At 46.3% G+C, this 17,508-nt stretch overlaps 1 protein-coding gene across 3 annotated transcripts in view; it reads right to left on the bottom strand.

Annotated features, from left to right (window-relative positions):
• The window catches only part of FRMD5 (FERM domain containing 5), a 399,821-nt gene that overhangs the window by 32,181 nt on the left and 350,132 nt on the right, over positions 1-17,508 (bottom strand). For all 3 annotated transcript variants that reach the window (XM_056133346.1, XM_056133347.1, XM_056133345.1), the window contains exons 3-6: positions 15,279-15,321; positions 14,952-15,030; positions 3,911-4,008; positions 2,017-2,140 (exon numbers count right to left, since the gene is read on the bottom strand). In XM_056133346.1, coding sequence (XP_055989321.1) covers positions 2,017-2,140; positions 3,911-4,008; positions 14,952-15,030; positions 15,279-15,321 — 344 coding nt within the window. The remainder of the gene's footprint in view (positions 1-2,016; positions 2,141-3,910; positions 4,009-14,951; positions 15,031-15,278; positions 15,322-17,508) is intronic.

Consider the following 17,508-nt stretch of genomic DNA (forward strand, 5'->3'; position numbering starts at 1 on the left):
GGTGAAGGGAAGGCGTTTGATCATTGTATGACCAAGACTTAATCTTGAAAGCTGTGTAACTTTTCCCACAGTGATTCAATAAATAAATATAAGAAAAAGAAAAGTCCCCAATGCTTTGAATCCCCCCCTCTAAAATACTCCTGGCAATGCAGCCTGGCACATGCCCACCTCAAGGTCCCAGCTCAAGCAGTCTGTTTATTCAGTTCCTGACCACACGGGGTCGCTCTTCCCCTAAGAGTGATGGGGGGAGCCGGCAGGGCAGGGAAGAGCTTTCGGAGATTTCCACCTCTGCTGTGTGTCTCCAACACCTCCTGGAGAGTCCGCAGCAGGTTCTGCCTTACGCAGCAGAGGTGTGATTAGAGGGCTAAAGAGGGGGGCCGGTAGAGCTGACACCACATATGGTCCGCTAAGCCTGCCAGGAGTCATTTCTGAGTGTAGCCAGGAGGAAGCCCCGAACACAGGGAACATATTTTGTTGTTGGGCTTCACACTTGTGGCAAGGCATGTGCTCTACCTCTTGAGCCTCATTTCTCAGGGGCTCTGTGTGTGTGTGTGTGTGTGTGTGTGTGTGTGTGTGTGTGTGCGTGGTGTGTCTAAGGGGGTAGTCAGGGTAGAAACTAATTTTAACTTAATATTATTAGGAATATTTCCCCACCTTGGGCATTCCCCTTTTCTAGAAAGGTAGCTTTATAAACACTTTAATTTTTTAAAAATTTTTATTAGCGAAACACCATGAGGTACAGTTGTAGACTTACAAATTTTTGTGCTTGGGTTTCAATTATACAATGATCGAGTACCTAGCCCTCCACCAGTGCCCATTTTCTACCACCACCGATCCCAATATCCCTTTCACCCCCCATCCCCCCATCCCATCCCACCCTGTCTCTGTGGCAGGGCATTCCCTTTTGTTCTCTCTCTCCTTTTGGGTGCTGTGGTTTGCATTGAGTGGCAACCATGTTCGGTCTATAGTCTACTTTCAGCATGCATCTCCCATCCTGGGAGGATCCTCCCAACACCTTTATTTGGTGCTCCCTTCTCTGTCTGAGCTGCCTTTTCCCCTAGCATGTGCGGCTGGCCTCCAAGCCATGGAGTGAACCTCCTGGTACTTATCTCGGCTATTCTTTGGAAACCCTTTAATTTTTAAAGATGACAATTGCTGTGATGTATTAAAAGGATGGTCTGCTTTGTTTGTGCTATTACTGTGTGGCATGGAACTTTGCCTTGATTTTATTGGACTGGGAAATCTGAGCTCCAGCGGGCAACACAACATGGACCATGGACATCTGACGGCCCTTGTTTCTTTATTCAGCGTTGTTTATTTGTACCTGCTTTTGTGGGGAAAAACATGCATCGATACTATTTCATGGGATTTAGCATCATCTAGGGAAACCCAGAGAAGCTGGAGAGAACAAGCTTGGAGCTTTCCCCTCTTCTCCTCCATCTCCTGGAACAGGATGTGGGGCTGTGTGAAGGGTGCAGACACCCCTGCATGTATGACTCAGCCTCCTCATGGTCCCTGGAGCCAGCTGTCATGCTCCTGCAGGCTGGCGGTGGAACCTTGCCCATCTTCACATCCACACTCAACCTTTCCTCTCTTCCCTCTCTCCTGTTACTCCTTTTATGTTTTTCTTTCCTTTCCTCCAGTTTGTGCTTCTTTCTTGTTTATTTTAATGGAACAACTACATCTCTGGGATTATTCCGTTTTTCTTTTGTGTGGGGGGCAGGGGGAACAACTGAGCAGTGCTCAGGGATTATTCCTGGCTCTGTGCTCAGCAGGGCACCATATGTGGTGCTGTGGTCAAAGGTGATGGACCATGTACAAGGCAAGCACTATTAAGTATCTCGTAAGCCCTTCTCTCTTGTGTTTAAGCCTCAGCCCAGCTACTGGAAGGTTAGCTCAGAGACTGCAGCGGTTCAGGTCTGAGTGAGCAGAGGGAGCCAGTTTGCTCAGCTGTGGAGCCAGTTTATTGAGCTGTGGGCAAGACAAAGTTCCTGGGCCTGAACTGGTGCCACATACCTGAGTTCTGTCTTGTGAATCTCTGCGATTTTCTTCTCCAGCTTCTCTGAATGTTTTGGGAAAAACTGGAACTTGGAACTGTAACCTTCAGGATGCTTCCCTGGATCATAATCCCCAATCTCCGCTTGCAGAAAGGAAAAGTAGAAGAAAACCGTGAGGGAGAGAGGTTAATGGCACAGCAACAGGAGATGAGCACACAGAGGAAAAGCCAAAGCACATCCTGGACTGACACAGAAGCAGGGGCTCCAGAGTGTGGCCATGGGTCAGTGAGAGATGCCATGGGCCCTACAAAGGCATGAGCACCCTGGATTTTTTCTGTGCACACAGGGTTGATAGCGAGTCTAAGCTGGGAGGTAGGAGCGTTCCTGAGCTCTGAGGTCACCGGTAAATCTGCAACGAGCGTGCAGAAACCTCCAGCCCCTTCCTCACACAGCCAAGCCCAGGGAGAGGGACCAGGAGCCATTCGCCTGTGGCAGGCAACACAAGAAGCAGAGTCTACTGGGGAAGACACAGCCTCTGGGGCCCAAGACAGGTCAGAAGCCTACATAATACTTTGAAGATATTTAACAGGGACATAGAAAATTGATAAATGAGTCACAATCCAATTTTAGAACTCCACTGTTGGTCCAAGTGAAAGCAAATAAATACACCTGAAAATAGACATGGAGGGCTGGCCAGGTGCCACCAGGTCCCTCAGAGAGGATGGGAGAGTGGGAAGACTAGCTGTCATCAGAAGGTGTCCCCGAGTTCAGGAGATGGATCCTAAGGCTGAGGAGTAGGGGCTTACCCCTAAAGCCAGAGATCTCTGATAAGGGACCTCAGTGGTAGTTGCCATAGGAAGTGTTTCATCACGTGAAAACACCATGGCTGTGTGGCAAGGGAGGATGATAGAAAGTTTAGGACTGTTTTGCAGTTGTCCTTTCTCTGCCCTGAGAGAGAGCCACAGGCAGTGGAGAGGTTCAGTCTTTGTCTATAGTACAGAGTAAGAGAGAGATGTGCCTCCTGGCCCAGCAGACCAGAGTAACTGTGGCAGAATCTACTCCCTGGACCTCTAAGTTGGAAAGTTCTATCATTTAGCAGTAGACTAAAGGCTTCCCTGGGCCTAAGGTCTGCAGTGACCTTGAGCCAGGGGGTTGTTTATGATGTTTATATTTTGAAACTGAAGAAGCACCTTTGGATGCTCTAGAGTTGGCAAGCACCTTTAGACCAGCTTCCCGTTGAGGTGATTTTTTTTTTTAAAAACAGAAGCCTCAGAAATGAAAGTTGCAATGGTCTGACTTTTACATCTTTAAAGCAGCTGTGATATTTCTCTTGCCAGAGAACTTTAGTTTCTTCTTGGCAAGCATTTTCCAATTTTTCTTCACAAAATAGCATCCTGGAATTCACAGACTTCCGATTCTTTGATGGAAAGAGCGAAACATCCTGATTTTAACATGATGGTCTAAAATGATTCATTCAGTGGCAGTTTCAGGGCCAAAGACTAGGGGAAAACAAAGGACCGGCATTCAGAAGCCCCCAGTAGTTCATGAAAGGAGAAGTGGTCGTATCTGAAGAGAGCACATGGTCGTCCCTGATTTGCTCCACAAATCTGAGATTTGCATAAGGGAAAAAGAAAATGTTACTTTCCGGAGTCGCAATAATTTTATTGACCACAAGCGCAGGAAAAGGCTCCCAAATGTAGTCAGAATGACTTGCAGGAGGCTGACAGGAAGTTTAGGATTGAATAGTTAGTGATCTGGGGGGGGGGTCTAAGAGTTCAAGCAAACTCCTTTAACTTGTACTCTGCCTCAAGTTAGACACTGTTTATATCTGAGAAGTAGGCATCTGTGGTAATGGAAATAATGTAATCAGCATGTAGCATGAAAAGCAAATTTATCCTGTCAAAAGTCATTACCTTGAAGGATATAAGCTGCTAACAAGGCGGCATCTGATGTTTTACAAAGGAGACGGCCGTGGTAGAGATCCCTTTTGATCTGCAGGAAGACTAAATACCTGCAGTGAAAACAGAGGGAACTATAAAGGCTTTGATTATTTAAAGATATAAATATATAATATAAGCCTATACTATCTTTATCCAGACATTTTTACTACATCATCATCAATAACAACAACCACAATACAAAGTTCAGAGTCTACTATAGATTAAATAGGTTTTCTGTTTCCCAGGAGATTCAAGTACTTTAACCTGAACTGATTTGAGGTACTTGAACAGACAACTTGTCAGTTTCCTTTGTAACTCAGCAGAAATAGCACTTCCTGGTGAAAGCTCCCCCACCCTGCAACCCCACTTCTTCCCCCAAAGCCAGGCTTTTAAGGGAGCCAGCTGTCAGCACTTCAGCTCAAAGAAAGAAACCTGTGTGGTTAAGAGCAGGGCCAAGTGAGTTTCTCTTTGCCTTGGACTCTGGTGAATAGTGTGGAACAAAAAGGTTGGCCTCAAGAGATTTAATAATCTATCATTAAAGAGAGATAGTACAACAGGTAGGGCATTGCACATGGCCAACCCATGTTTGATCCCAGGGCACTCCATATGGTCCCCGGAGCACTGCCAGAAGTGATCTCTGAACACAGAGCCAGGAGTAAGCCCTGAGCACAGCTGGGTGTGACCCCCCCCCAAAAACAAACAAACATTATGTCCATAAATTCACTGAGACTACTTCAAAATCATAACCCTCTCTCCTTTGAGTGCTCACTGGACTTAGTGACTAGTTTGACAGGCAAAGCAGAAGTGATTGTATCCGACATCTGAAACTAGGGCATAAAGTCACTGAGCTTCCTTCCTGCACTCTCTCTCTCTCTCTCTCTCTCTCTCTCTCTCTCTCATATTCCCCTCTCTATTTTTTAAAAAATTATTTTCCCATTGATTTATCATTGGTTTCAGTATTATAGAATTTTAGGTGTTGAGCTTTACCTTCTATCTGTAATTGTTCCCACTTCTCCAACCACACTCCCAGTGCTGTCCACCACCAAAAAGACCCTCTGCTCATTCCTCCTGCCCCTTCCCCTTATCCCTCTGGCATCAAAATAGTTTTCACTGAGTCTTGGAGCGACTTTTGTTTCTTGCTAGTTTTTTGCTTTGGCCAATTTACATTCTCCACACAAGTGAAACCACCTGACAAGTGTCTTTCACTTTCTTACTTTTTCACTTAACATAATAGCTCAAGGTATCATCATTTTGTTCCAAGAAGACATGACTGCCTCTTTTTGTTTTGTTTTGGGGTCACACCCTATAGTGCTCATAGGTGTTTGGGGCATCATGTGGTGCAGGCAGAAGAATCTGGGTCTTGTGCAAGTAAAGCCTGTGTTCCAGTTTCTGCTTGACAACTCAATCTTTTTTAATGGCACGGTAGTAGCCCATTGGCTCTCTTTCTCCTTGACACTCTTTTTACTTGAGGATACCTGAGCAGTCCTCCTAAAAGTGCTGAGGGGATGAAGTCTGTTGGCACTAGTTAGGGTGGAAGCTTCTGTCTGCCACTTTGTGAAGCACCTGTCATGGCGTGGATCCCAGTCAAGTCTGCAGACAACGGCAGCACCAGTCCATCTCTTAATTTTGTTAGTTAAATTTTTTTTGGGGGGGGCAAAGAGATACCACAGCAGGTTGGGTATCTACCTTGCATGTGCTGACCTGGGTTCAATCCCCAGCACCCTATATGGTTCCCTGAGCCCTGCCAAAGTGATCCTTAAGCTCAGAATTAGTAGTAATGCCTGAACATCAGTGGGTGTTGCCCCAACCTCCGAATATTTTTGTTATTTAATTTTTAGAGTTACTTTTTAGAGTAGTAAAACATTATTACCAATATTGTTTTATACTATGATCTTTCTACTGCACCCACTTGAAAAAGACCAGGAGTCAGAACCACACAGCTAAGTTACCCGGGGATTCTTGATTCACAGAATCTGTGAGTTAATAATAAATCCTGACAATTTAAAGATGAGTTTTATGGAACTGGGTTAGAGAGTTTTAGAGGACTTCAGTATCCTTAGGGGAAGAATGGAAAGGTAGTAAAGTTCTCTTAAATTCTAGCAGTCTGAACCAAAAAGCAACCAGACCTTCACTGGTTTCTATTATCTTGTTCAGGCTGAAGAGTGAAACAGGATTCCATGCCAATTGGATCATGTGGAAATGCTGAGGAGGGGACCATTGGCAATACAACCTCTGCGGGTAGTGGAATTGATGGCAACGTGGGGAAAGAGCACCCACAGGGTCCCTGTAAGCCTGGAGCCTGGTGACTCAGATGAAAGAGAAATGAGGCCACCTTCCTCCTCAGGCCTTATGACTCCAAGTGTGGCCCACATACCAGGGGTATTAACAACACGAGGGAGCTTAGTGGAAACGGCAACCCATCATGGATCATCTGGACCATTTTGTTTTTTTGCTTTTTGGGTCACACCCGGCGATGTTCAGGGGTTACTCCTGGCTCATGCACTCAGGAATTGCTCCTGGCGGTGCTCGGGGGACCATATGGGATGCTGGAAATCAAACCTGTGTTGGCCATGTTGACTGTGTGCAAGGCAAACACCCTACCGGCTGTGCTATCGCTCCAGTCCCCATCTGGACCATTTTAAAGAGATTCCCAGGTGATATGCACACAGACTAAAAAAAGTTTAAGAAGCACTGTCCTAAGAAAATTCAAGAGCAAACAACAACAACAACAACAACAACAACAACAACAAAAAGGAGCTGGAGCGATAGCACAGCGGGAATGCACGTGGCCGACCCGGGTTCGATTCCCTGCATCCCATATGGTCCCCCGAGCACCGCGAGGAGTAATTCCTGAGTGCAGAGCCAGGAGTAACCCCTGAGCATCGCCGGGTGTGACCCAAAAACCAAAAAAATTGAAAAAAAAGTTAAAAATTAAAAAAAAAAGAAAATTCAAGAGCATACTTATGACTACATCAGGATGGGACAGATCTCCCCAGACCAAAGGGAAGGTAGTGAGAATTACCTGAGAGCATAAGTTGGCTAAAGCAAACAACTGATAAAAAACAAAAGTCGCTCCAAGACTCAGAGAAAACTACTGTGATGCCAGAGGGAGAAGGGAAAAAGTGATGCCAGAGGAAAAGGGGGAGGAGCAGGAAGAATGACCAGAGGGTCTTTTTGGTGGTGGACAGCACTGGGAGTATGGTGGGAGAAGTGGGAACAATTATGTATAGAAGGTTGAAACTCAACATCTAAAATTCTATAATACTGAAACCAATGATAAATCAATGAGAAAATAATTAAAAAAAAAAGAGGCGGGGGCTGGAGCAATAGCAAAGTGGGTAGGGTGTTTGCCTTGCACGCGGCCGACCTGGGTTCGATTCCCAGCACCCCATATGGTCCCCTGAGCACCGCCAGGAGTAAGTCCTGAGTGCAGAACCAGGAGTAACCCCTGTGCATCACCGGGTGTGACCCAAAAAGAAAATTAAAAGAGTAAAAAGAGAGGGGAAAGAGAGAGACAGACAGACAGAGATAGACAAACAGGAGAGACAGACAGACAGAGATACGGGGGTGGGGGCAGAGAGAGAGAGAAAGAGAGAGAGAAAGAGAGAGAGAGAGAAATGGAGGAAGCTGCAGTAACTTTATGCCCTAGTTTCAGATGTCGGACACAATCACTTCTGCTTTGCCTGTCAAATGAGTCACTAAGTCCAGTGAACACTCAAAGGAGAGGGTTAAGATTCTGAAGTAGTCTCAGTAAATTTTTGTTTTGTTTTTTTCTTTTTTGGGTCACACCCAGCAATGCACAGGGGTTACTCTTGGCTCATGCACTCAGGAATTACTCCTGGTGGTGCTCAGGGGACCATATGGGATGCTGGGAATCGAACCCGGGTAGGCCACATACAAGGCAAATGCCCTACCCACTGTGCGATCACTCCAGCCCCAGTCTCAGTGAATTTATGCACATGTTTTTTGTTTGTTTGGGGTTACACCCAGCTGTGCTCAGGGCCTACTCCTGGCTCTGTGTTCAGGAATCAATTCTGGCAGTGCTTGGAGGACCATAGGGGGTGCCCAGGAATTGAACCTGAGTTGGCCACATGCAAGGCAAGTGCCCTACCCATTGTACTATCTTTCCAGGCCTTTAGGCCATTTTTTTCATCTCTACTATTAACTAGGGTCCAAGGTAGAAAGAGACTCACTTGACCCTGCTCCTAACTGCACAGTTAGTGAGAATTCCCTCTTTAATCTGATCACCATGTTGAACCCACTCTGCCCAGCATTTGCCAAGAAAAATCTAAGGAAAAAGACATGTGGAGTGAATTTAGTGGAATCTACCAAATCAAGTTTGTCTTCACTCTGCTTCCCACAGAGAAATGCCACATGGTGTGTGGGTGAGAGAAGGAGGGAAAGGCACTGGGAAAGGGAGGAGAGGAGCCAGAGAGCCTGACACTCATCTCACAGTTGAGGGGAAACAGAAGTCCAGAGATGAGGAGTGACTTGTCTGAGGTGTCAGCAAAATCAGAATCAGGCTCTGCTGCTTTTCTGACCTGCATGTCAGTCAGTTATAGGGTCAGAGAGAGTGAAGTCCCACTGGAGGGTCAGGAGAACCTTTGTCATTGGAGAGAAGTATTGATGGAACCAAACATGAAGTCATCTGCATTGCACTGCACTGTCCTCCCGTTGTTCATCGATTTGCTCAAGTGGGCCCAGTAACATCTTCATTGTGAGACTTGTTATTACTGTGTTTGGCATATCAAATACGTCACGGGTAGCTTGCAAGGCTTTGCTGTGAGGGCGAGATACTCTCGGTAGCTTGCCGGGCCCTCCAAGAGAGAGTTTGATGAAGTCATCGATAAACCATATTTTAGACAACAAGCTGCTTCAGACCTTTAGTCACTAATTTTTTTTTTTTTGCTTTTTGGGTCACACCCGGCGATGCTCAGGGGTTACTCCTGGCTTATGCACTCAGGAATTGCTCCTGGCGGTGCTTGGAGGACCATATGGGGTGCTGGGAATCGAACCTGTCGGCCATGTTGGCTGCGTGCAAGGCAAACGCCCTACCCGCTGTGCTCCAGCCCCTAGTCACTAATTTTTTTGGGGGGAGGGTGCTCCCAAGCAGTGCTCTGGGAGAGAGTGCTGGGGCCATTTCAGTGATACTTGACCATCTGGGCTGGATGTCTCAATGCAAGGGCCTGAGAAGTTGCAGTCTTGCTTGGGCCTGGTGGTACTCAGGATCTGACAGGGTTACTCCATGTGCTACCAGGGATTAAACCAGGGTCCTGATCATACAAGCATATTTCTCTGTCCCCTGTGCTACCTCCCTAGTTTTTTATTTCTTTTTAGTTGGGGTTACCCCCAGCAGTACTTAGGACTTACTCCTGGCTCTGTGCTCAGGGATCACTCCTGGTGAGGCTGGGGGACCACATGGGTTATCAGGGATGAAACCAGGGTCAGTCATATGAAGGCAAATGCCTTACCCACTGTACTATCTCTTGGGCTCCTCCCTTAAACTCTCTTTCTGGTCTCAAAGAGACTTTTTACCTCAACCTCATTTTTTTCTCTTTTGTTTTGTTTTCATTTTTTGTTTTAATACTAACATTGTCCTAAGTTGATGGAAAAGGGAAGCAGAGCCTCCTAAGGTGGAATGAGAAATCCCCAAAGAAACGGAAGCATCCATGTGTTCCTAGAGTTTCTCTGTCTCTCCAAACAGGTTTATCGTGCTTTCTGATATCAGAGGATGAAGATGACCCCACGGATGTTTGCAGAAATAAAGTTTCTGAACCCTGGAGAGCCCTGGAGGCTCCTGAAACTTCTCCCATGAGAGTCATTGGCTCCACTTTCCCTTCAATAGTCTTTGCTCCCAGCGCCCTCTATTCCTCACCATTCTTTTTCCTAACTGTGTGTCTTCCTCCCCAAAACGATACTGAAAACTCCTTCAAGTCCAAGATTATGTTCTTTTTACTTTCAATATTCTTCCAGAGAGCTTCCATATTCTGTGCATAGCTCATACATCCGAACACTTTGGAGCACTCATATGAGCCAATACTGCCACAGGTATTGGGAACACAGCAGGGGACTAAGGCATCCCCACTCTTAGGGGGCCTGCCTTCGTGTGGGAGAGACAGATGACAATAGTGACAAAATAGGGTCATTTCAGCGAAGTAATGAGAGCATCCTACTCTGTACCGCTTACTAATACACACTCATTGAATCCTTCCAACAACTCTGTGAGATGACACCAATGTTTATCCCTGGCTCAGAAATGAGAAAACTGAGCAGAGATGCTGGTGCATGTCTCGTGAAACAGCTATTTAAAGAATGACCTGGGATTTGAACCCAATCTCTTTGCTTCCTTAGGACAGGGGTGGCAATCTCGGGTCTGCCACCATAGATTTCAGTGACATAAGACAAAATTGTATTTGTACACAGCTATGCTCATACATCTGTGTATTGTCTATGGTTGCTTTCACACTACAACAACAGATTCCAGCAGTTGCAACCCAGACCATACGGTCCACAAAGCCTAAATACGAACTACCTGCCCTTTTGCAGGAAGAGTTTTCCAAGTCATCTGAGTTAAAGCTAGGATCAAGAAATGTTCATTGAAGGAATGACAAAACAAAAACAAAAATAACCAAAACCCAAACAAAACCAAAAACCCCACAAAACCCTGCGCACTCAAGCATACATGTGTTCATTCTACCAACACTTTTTGAGCATCTGTTCAAAAGTGTGTCAGACAGTTTGCTTCCTTGCAAGATGGGTCCCATTTGTACTCAGATTCCTTCTACTACTTGATCTTTCAGAAGAGTTCTTAGAGCTGTGGCTCCTGTGAGAAGCAAATCTGGTGTCTAATAACCATTCTCTCTTCTGTGTTTCTAGCTCAAATCAGAAAATCTATTTCTTACTTAAAAAAAAAAACAAAAGAGATTAATCAGGATTTGGCAACTAAATTTATCATCTGGGAAGAGTCAAGAGATAACATGAAGTAAAGTTCTTTCCTCTTCACTTCATCCCCTCCTCTCGGCCTGGTGTTATGGGAATGACCAAGCTGGCAGTGAAATTTAGGACCAATATTGGGGAGAAGAAAACTCACAGCTAAATTCACTTTTGCAGGATGGTGATAGGGAGGGCTCCAGTCCAGGACTGAAATGACAGGCCCTGAGTGAGGAGGGGGCAGGTTTCTGCTCTCTGCAGATCATCAGTGATGTTCAGGAGGAGAAGGATGCAGCTACTTTCAAGCCTTTTCCAGAAAACCCGAGTGACAGGTTGGTCTACAGACTCCATACTGGGTCCTGGCAGTCAGTGGTTTAAGGACAGTGCCTTGACAGTGCATCTCAGGAAAGGAAAACTGGGGAGGTGAAAAAGAAGCAGGGTGTATAATAGTCCAGGAAGATTCCAGAACAAATACATCCAGATGAAAAGGAGCTCCTGCACTTGTCACGGTGCAGGAAGTTTGCTGAGCTGGTGAAAGACCTGGGCAAGGTCTTCATGTTTTGCTGAGCAGAACCTGGGTAACAACCAGGAACAGTTTTATCTCAGACAGTTTTTTCCAAAAATTATCAGTGGTGACTATAGCTGGCAGGGAAGGGATACTGAGGAAGAGTGCAGATGGCCCAAAAGGAAGTCCTTTCCACACAGAGGAAATATCTCAGAACTCATGGAACTTGTGTTCCATGTGGAACTCTTAGGATCTGTGACCAACCGAAAATCCCTCTGACAGTAGACAGGTACTAAAGCTCAGTACAAGGCTCACTGGGGAGCTCATCAGAGAATAAGACCTGGCAGCTCAGGGTATAGAACACGTGCCAGAGTTTGATCCCTGGCAAAATGTCAGGCCCACACCACCAGCCTGAGCACTGCTATAGCCCTGGGCCCTCTGAGCACTGTGGGGAGCCCCCTCTTTCCACAAAGAAGTATAAGATATTTTTTGATCTTATAATAGAGTGGCTAATTCTCCCAACAATTCGATGTTACTATTTCCATTTTATAAATGAAGATTCTAAAGACCAGTGAAGTTAAATATCTGAAGTCCAAGGTTACAGAGCCAAGAAGTGATGGAAATAGGCTAGGAGTTCCTTCTTAGGAAAGCTGTATGCTTAATAAGTAGTGGCATTAGTTTCAGTACATTGTTCAGAGCTCATTTTGAGGATGACCACACATTTTTGTCCTTTAACACATTGACAAGGACACTGCGACTTGTGTTCAATAAGACACATTCAAGTGTAAGCCACCACTGGTGCACGCAAGTATCACTCTCTTAATTAAAGAGAAAGTCACGTGTCTCTGGCTCTCTCCCCAGCAGCTCCCTCAGCTATGTTAGATGAAATCCCTTCATCCCCACCATGGGGTCCAGTGAGGCGGAAAGCAGGCGATCTTGCCCTGTAGTGTTGGAGGCAAGGTGCTAGACTCTCAATGGAGATGTGTTGTTTGCCCTGACACATGGGCAGAGAGACCTGGCAGCATCACCTCTTTCAACAGAAAGACAGGGAGGGAGGGAGGAGAGAGCATGCCCAGGCAAGCTCTGTGGAGATTATGAGTTGGGTGGGACAGTGCTGTGCCAAGACTCTTCTCTATTTAAGTTGTTCAACGCAGTGGTTCTACACTCACTCTCCTGCTCAGAGCTACAGGCTCACTCATTAATATGGATGAGCCTGGTTTTCAGAAGCAAATTGGGAACCACATCCACTTCCATATGGATGAGCAAAGCCTGCAGTTTCGAATCTCTGTAAGGAGCTTGAGGTTTGGTTCAGTCTTCAGAGCATCTTAGCAGGTGGGTATGCACTGCCTGGGGCTAGTGCCAGAAACAGCCTCACTCCATCAGAAGAATCCCCTCAGCCCCCACCAGCCTGAGAAGATGCTACTGTCCTCCCTTTCTCACTTTGCTGCCCATGACTCCTATTTTTTTCCCTCTTCCTTTCAACTTCCTCATTTTCCTTCTCAGAGAACTGTTTGCTCCTTTAACCTAACATGAAGTCAGTGGCATACTCTTCAGACTAGGTAGTGCAAAAATAAGTAAATAATAATAGTTATTTTGGCCACAACCAGCAATGTTTAGGGCTTACTACTGGCTTTGTGCTCAATGATCACATTTGGCAGTTTTGGGGAACTATATGAGGTCCAACCTAGGTTGACTGCGTGCAAGGCAAGCACCCTACTCGTTGTACAATTGCTCTGGTCCCTATATATTTTTTTCCCTTCCTTTTCCTCTCCTCTTCTCCTTCATTCCTTTTGGATATCCCTGAGTGGTTTGGGAACTGGAAACAGACCGAGTCTTCCAGAACAGATGTCTGTATGATGGGCAATAACTTCCGTCAGTCCTTGTTGCCTCCAGGGAATTGGGGGAAGGGGAAAGCTGACAGAGTGGTCCCTTCCTCTGCTGATTCCTGGGATCACTGCTTCACTAAGGGATCCTCCTTCTCATCAGGGTACTCTTTATGTCAAAATTAAATCATGCTAATATGAAAGTGAAGGATTCCTATTACAGAGAACTGTTGAATCTCAAGGCAAGACTGTTAGAGAATTAATTTGACTCAGGCACCACAGAAAGCTTTGAAGATCCTGTTCATTGGCTTCTTGTAGGAGAGTTGTGGGCATAGTGGCTCTTTCTCACCCTCAAGTGGTTCTGGATGAGATAGGATTCATTTCAGGGCAGCTGTCTGTCTGTCACATCCCATGATCCCCTCAATAAAGAGTTCATCACAGACCTGATCCATCAGCACACTGGCGTTTACCCACTTGGGTTTAAAATCCTCACTGTTTGCCAGCCTGTCTCAGTGTCATGAATTGGCATTTCTCAAGTACATTAGGCCACCGGAATCTATTTTCCATCTTCAGATAAGTGGTAACAGAGCCCTGCCCAAAACATCCAGAGTGCCAATTATTACTGGAAAAAAAAACAACAAGCTTTTGGACTTTTTATTCCATATCACTTTGCACATGGCCCGTTTAAGATGGCCACGTCTATGGTTCGGCGAAGCATTCAACCAGGAGGAGGAGGTGGTGCTAAAAAGTGGTAGTGTTACGTATAAAACCCAGGTAGCAACAGTACTGCAAACTACAGTACAAAAACTATATTTAAGAAGGAAAAAAAAAGTGCTTCCCATAGAAGCAGACCAGTGGGGAGGAAGCAAATGGGGTGGGGGGTGGGGGGTGGGAAGAAACTAAATTGGTGGAGGAAGTGGACATTGGTGAAGGGGATCAGTTGAATCATTGTACGCCTGAAACTTAATCACGAACTTTGTAATTTCACAGTGACATAAAAAAAATGAAATATTCAGGTGCCAAAGAGACGGCGCAAAGGACAGGAGCCTGGGTTTATTGGATCTCTAGTACTACGTGGTCCCCGAACACTGCTGGGAGCAATCCCCAAGCACGAGGCTGGGAATAATCCTTAAGTATAGTGTGTTTTGTCTAAAAATTGTATTTTTTAGGCCATAGCCCCCACTAAAATATTATTTTAAAAGATGGAATTCTCTCTCCCTCTCATACACACACACACACACACACACACACACACACACACACACAAGGCAATGCTCTGGACTTGCTCATTGCTCTACTCTCAGAGATCACTCTTTGTGGAACTCAGGGCATATGAGGTGCGAGGAACTGAAACTGGGTTGACGGCACGCAAGGCAAGAACCCTACCTGCTGTTCTATCTCTCCAGCCTCAAACGTGTTTGTTTTTTGGTTTGTGTATTTGGGGGTGAGAGTGGGGAATGTGGACGATACACTGAAAAAAAGTGTTGGGGGCCCATGACTCTTGGGATTAAATCTGGGGCCCATGCACACCAGGCCTTGTGTTTCCAATCCTTGGCGTCATCTCCTCAGTCTGAAATCGTCACACTTCTTAAAGGAAAGAAACTCACTGAAACAGGGAGCAAATGAAACATGTCAAAATGAAATGCAGAAGGAAAGATCACACTGGGCAGGAATTCTTTGTAGGCATTAGGAGCTTCTTCCCAAGAGTCTGTGGAGGCTATGGGGGTGTGTGGCTGAGGAAGGGGTTCAGCATTACCTGGTGATTTCTTCTTTCAGTGCAGCAGGGTCCGCAGGGTAAAACTTCACCCGAAAACACATGGTGAATGGAGGCTGGGCTGTAGGAAGAGCACAGAGCCAGTGAGGCCCACGAGGGAAGACCCTACCATCACCCCCCCACCCCCACCCAGACGACTGGGTCCTTCACTAGCAGGATGGATAAGCCCCTGAATACAAGAAAATCCTCTTATATTTTGGGTTAACTTCTGTCAGAACTGTGGAAAACTGCCAATCCTAACTGGCCCCAGAGGTTTCACCCCACCCTTCTGAGGGGTAAAGTTTGGGTCCTTTCATGGAGAATACTTACATCTCAATTGCTTCACCACAGACTTTGTAAACTCCAACCAATGCTGAAAAGGAGAGCACAGAAAAAGAAAGCCCTAATGAGAAGCAGTGTCAAATATAACTCGTTTTATCCAATTTAAAACTAGACAGATTGTAGCTCGGGGTGAAAGCAGCCCCAAAGCCTGTGATATGCAGACTCAGAAAGTAGAGTGGCATGATTTTCTGAAGCAAGCTCCCCAGGGAACCAGCTGTGAGTGGCTTCACATGCCATTTCTGGGCTTTCCTGGCAATGCTGCCTTCCAAAGCGGGGCGCCAAGTTCTGAGCTATGATTCAGGCATGCCAACAGACACACGTGAGTGCATGTATCTGTGATGGCACAAAGCCCCCCTTGGTGTGAGCTGGGAAACGCTGACTGGAATGGGTTCTGTGTTTGATGTGTTAGGCACCAATCAATGTTTTTGGACTGGAAGGTGGGCACAGAGGCTGTTGGTAGCAGCTTTGGAAAGGGCTGACAAGTGGAACGTCACACACGGTGAGAAGGCAGAGCTGAATGTTGTATATCCCATCGTTGTCTGAATAACACAGACTGCCAACCCCTTGTGTTAAAGAAATCACACCCAGGACTAGTTGGCATCAAGGGATGTTTAAAGTCTCAGAAGAGAACTAATCACAACCAATGTGTAGGATAGTATCCTACTTCCCTTTGCTCTTCAGAGAGGCAGGATGTAGGAGCATAACATATTTTCTCCATGGTACTCATGCTTATGGGAAAGAAGTGGTGAGGCGAGGATGGTCTTTTTTTTTTTTCTTTTTGGGTCACACCCAGCGATGCTCAGGGGTTACTCCTGGCTCTGCGTTCAGGAATTATTCCTGGTGGTGCTTGGGGGACCAAATGGGATGCTGGGGATTGAACACAGGTCGGCCGTATGCAAGGCAAATGCCCTATCCGCTATGATCCAGAGGCTGTTCTTTTTTTTCCAAATTTTATTTCTATTTTTTATTTTTTAATGAATCACCGTGAGGTACAGTTACAAACTTACAAACTTTCGTGCTTATGTGTCAGTCATACAATGGCCGAGTACCCATCCCTCCACCAGTGCCCATTCTCCACCACCAATGTTCCCAATATCCCTCCCACCACCCCTACCCAAGGCTGTTCTTGGTCTGCTTTCCAGATCTACTTTACTGATACCATTTGTTCTTTTTTATTTATTTATTTATTGAATCACTGTGGGAAAGGTTACAAAGCTTTCAGGTTTATGTCTCAGTCATGTAAATATCAAACACATTTCCCTTTACCAATACTTATTTTTTACCATGAAGAACCCCAATAAAACCCCACCCCCCACCCCTCCCTGTCCCTGTGAGGCAGATGAATTCTAGTTAACACTCTATCTGCTTTGATTAGATTCATTGTTTCAATAAAAGATTCACCACTATTATTTAGAGTTTACACCCCCCCCCCCCAAATCAGACATGCTGAAAAAGCATTGTGAAGTGATTTGCTTTCTACGGCTGGGTTCAAGAATTAAACGTTGGTTTTGGATTTCTGCTCTTTTACCTATTGACCCTGGAAGTATTTCTACTGAAAGTCAGATAGTTAAGAAATTGGTTTCTGTGTTCTGGAGTCCTGGCCGTGCTGGAGAGCCGCTCGCGGGGGGCAACCGGTGGCCTCGGTAGGGCGTGAAGGGCGGAGCGAAACGCCCCCCTTCCCATGAGGTTTTAGTCGCCCCCACACTCCCGGCTCATACCTGCTGTCCACAAGGCTCCCATGTGGCCGCCATCTTTCTTTCCAGAGAGGAGAGGGCGAATGGGGCAACACCCTTTCCCCTCCAGCAGACTTGATGGCCTGGATCAATGCATAGTCCGTTCACTTTTCTGCTCCAAGCTGCTGGGTTCTACATTAAGTCCTTGTGCTTCTGGGGCCGTGGTCGTGCTGGAGAGCCGCTCGTGGGGGGCAACTGGTGACCTCGGTAGGGCGTGAAGGACGGACCAGAACGCCCCCCTTCCCATGAGGTTTTAGTCGCCCCCACACCCCCGGCTCATACCTGCTGTCCACAAGGCTCCCATGCGGCCGCCATCCTTCTTTCTAGAGAAGAGAGGGCGAATGGGGCAACACCCTTTCCCCTCCGGCAGACTTGATGGCCTGGATTAACGCATAGTCCGTTCACTTTTCTGCTCCAAGCTGCTGGGTTCTGCATTAAGTCCTTGTGCTTCTGGGGCCGTGGCTGTGCTGGGGAGCCGCTCGTGG

The sequence above is a fragment of the Sorex fumeus genome, unplaced genomic scaffold (genome assembly GCF_029834395.1).
Source record: "Sorex fumeus unplaced genomic scaffold, SorFum_2.1 ptg000098l, whole genome shotgun sequence".
NCBI classification, from domain to species: domain Eukaryota; kingdom Metazoa; phylum Chordata; class Mammalia; order Eulipotyphla; family Soricidae; genus Sorex; species Sorex fumeus.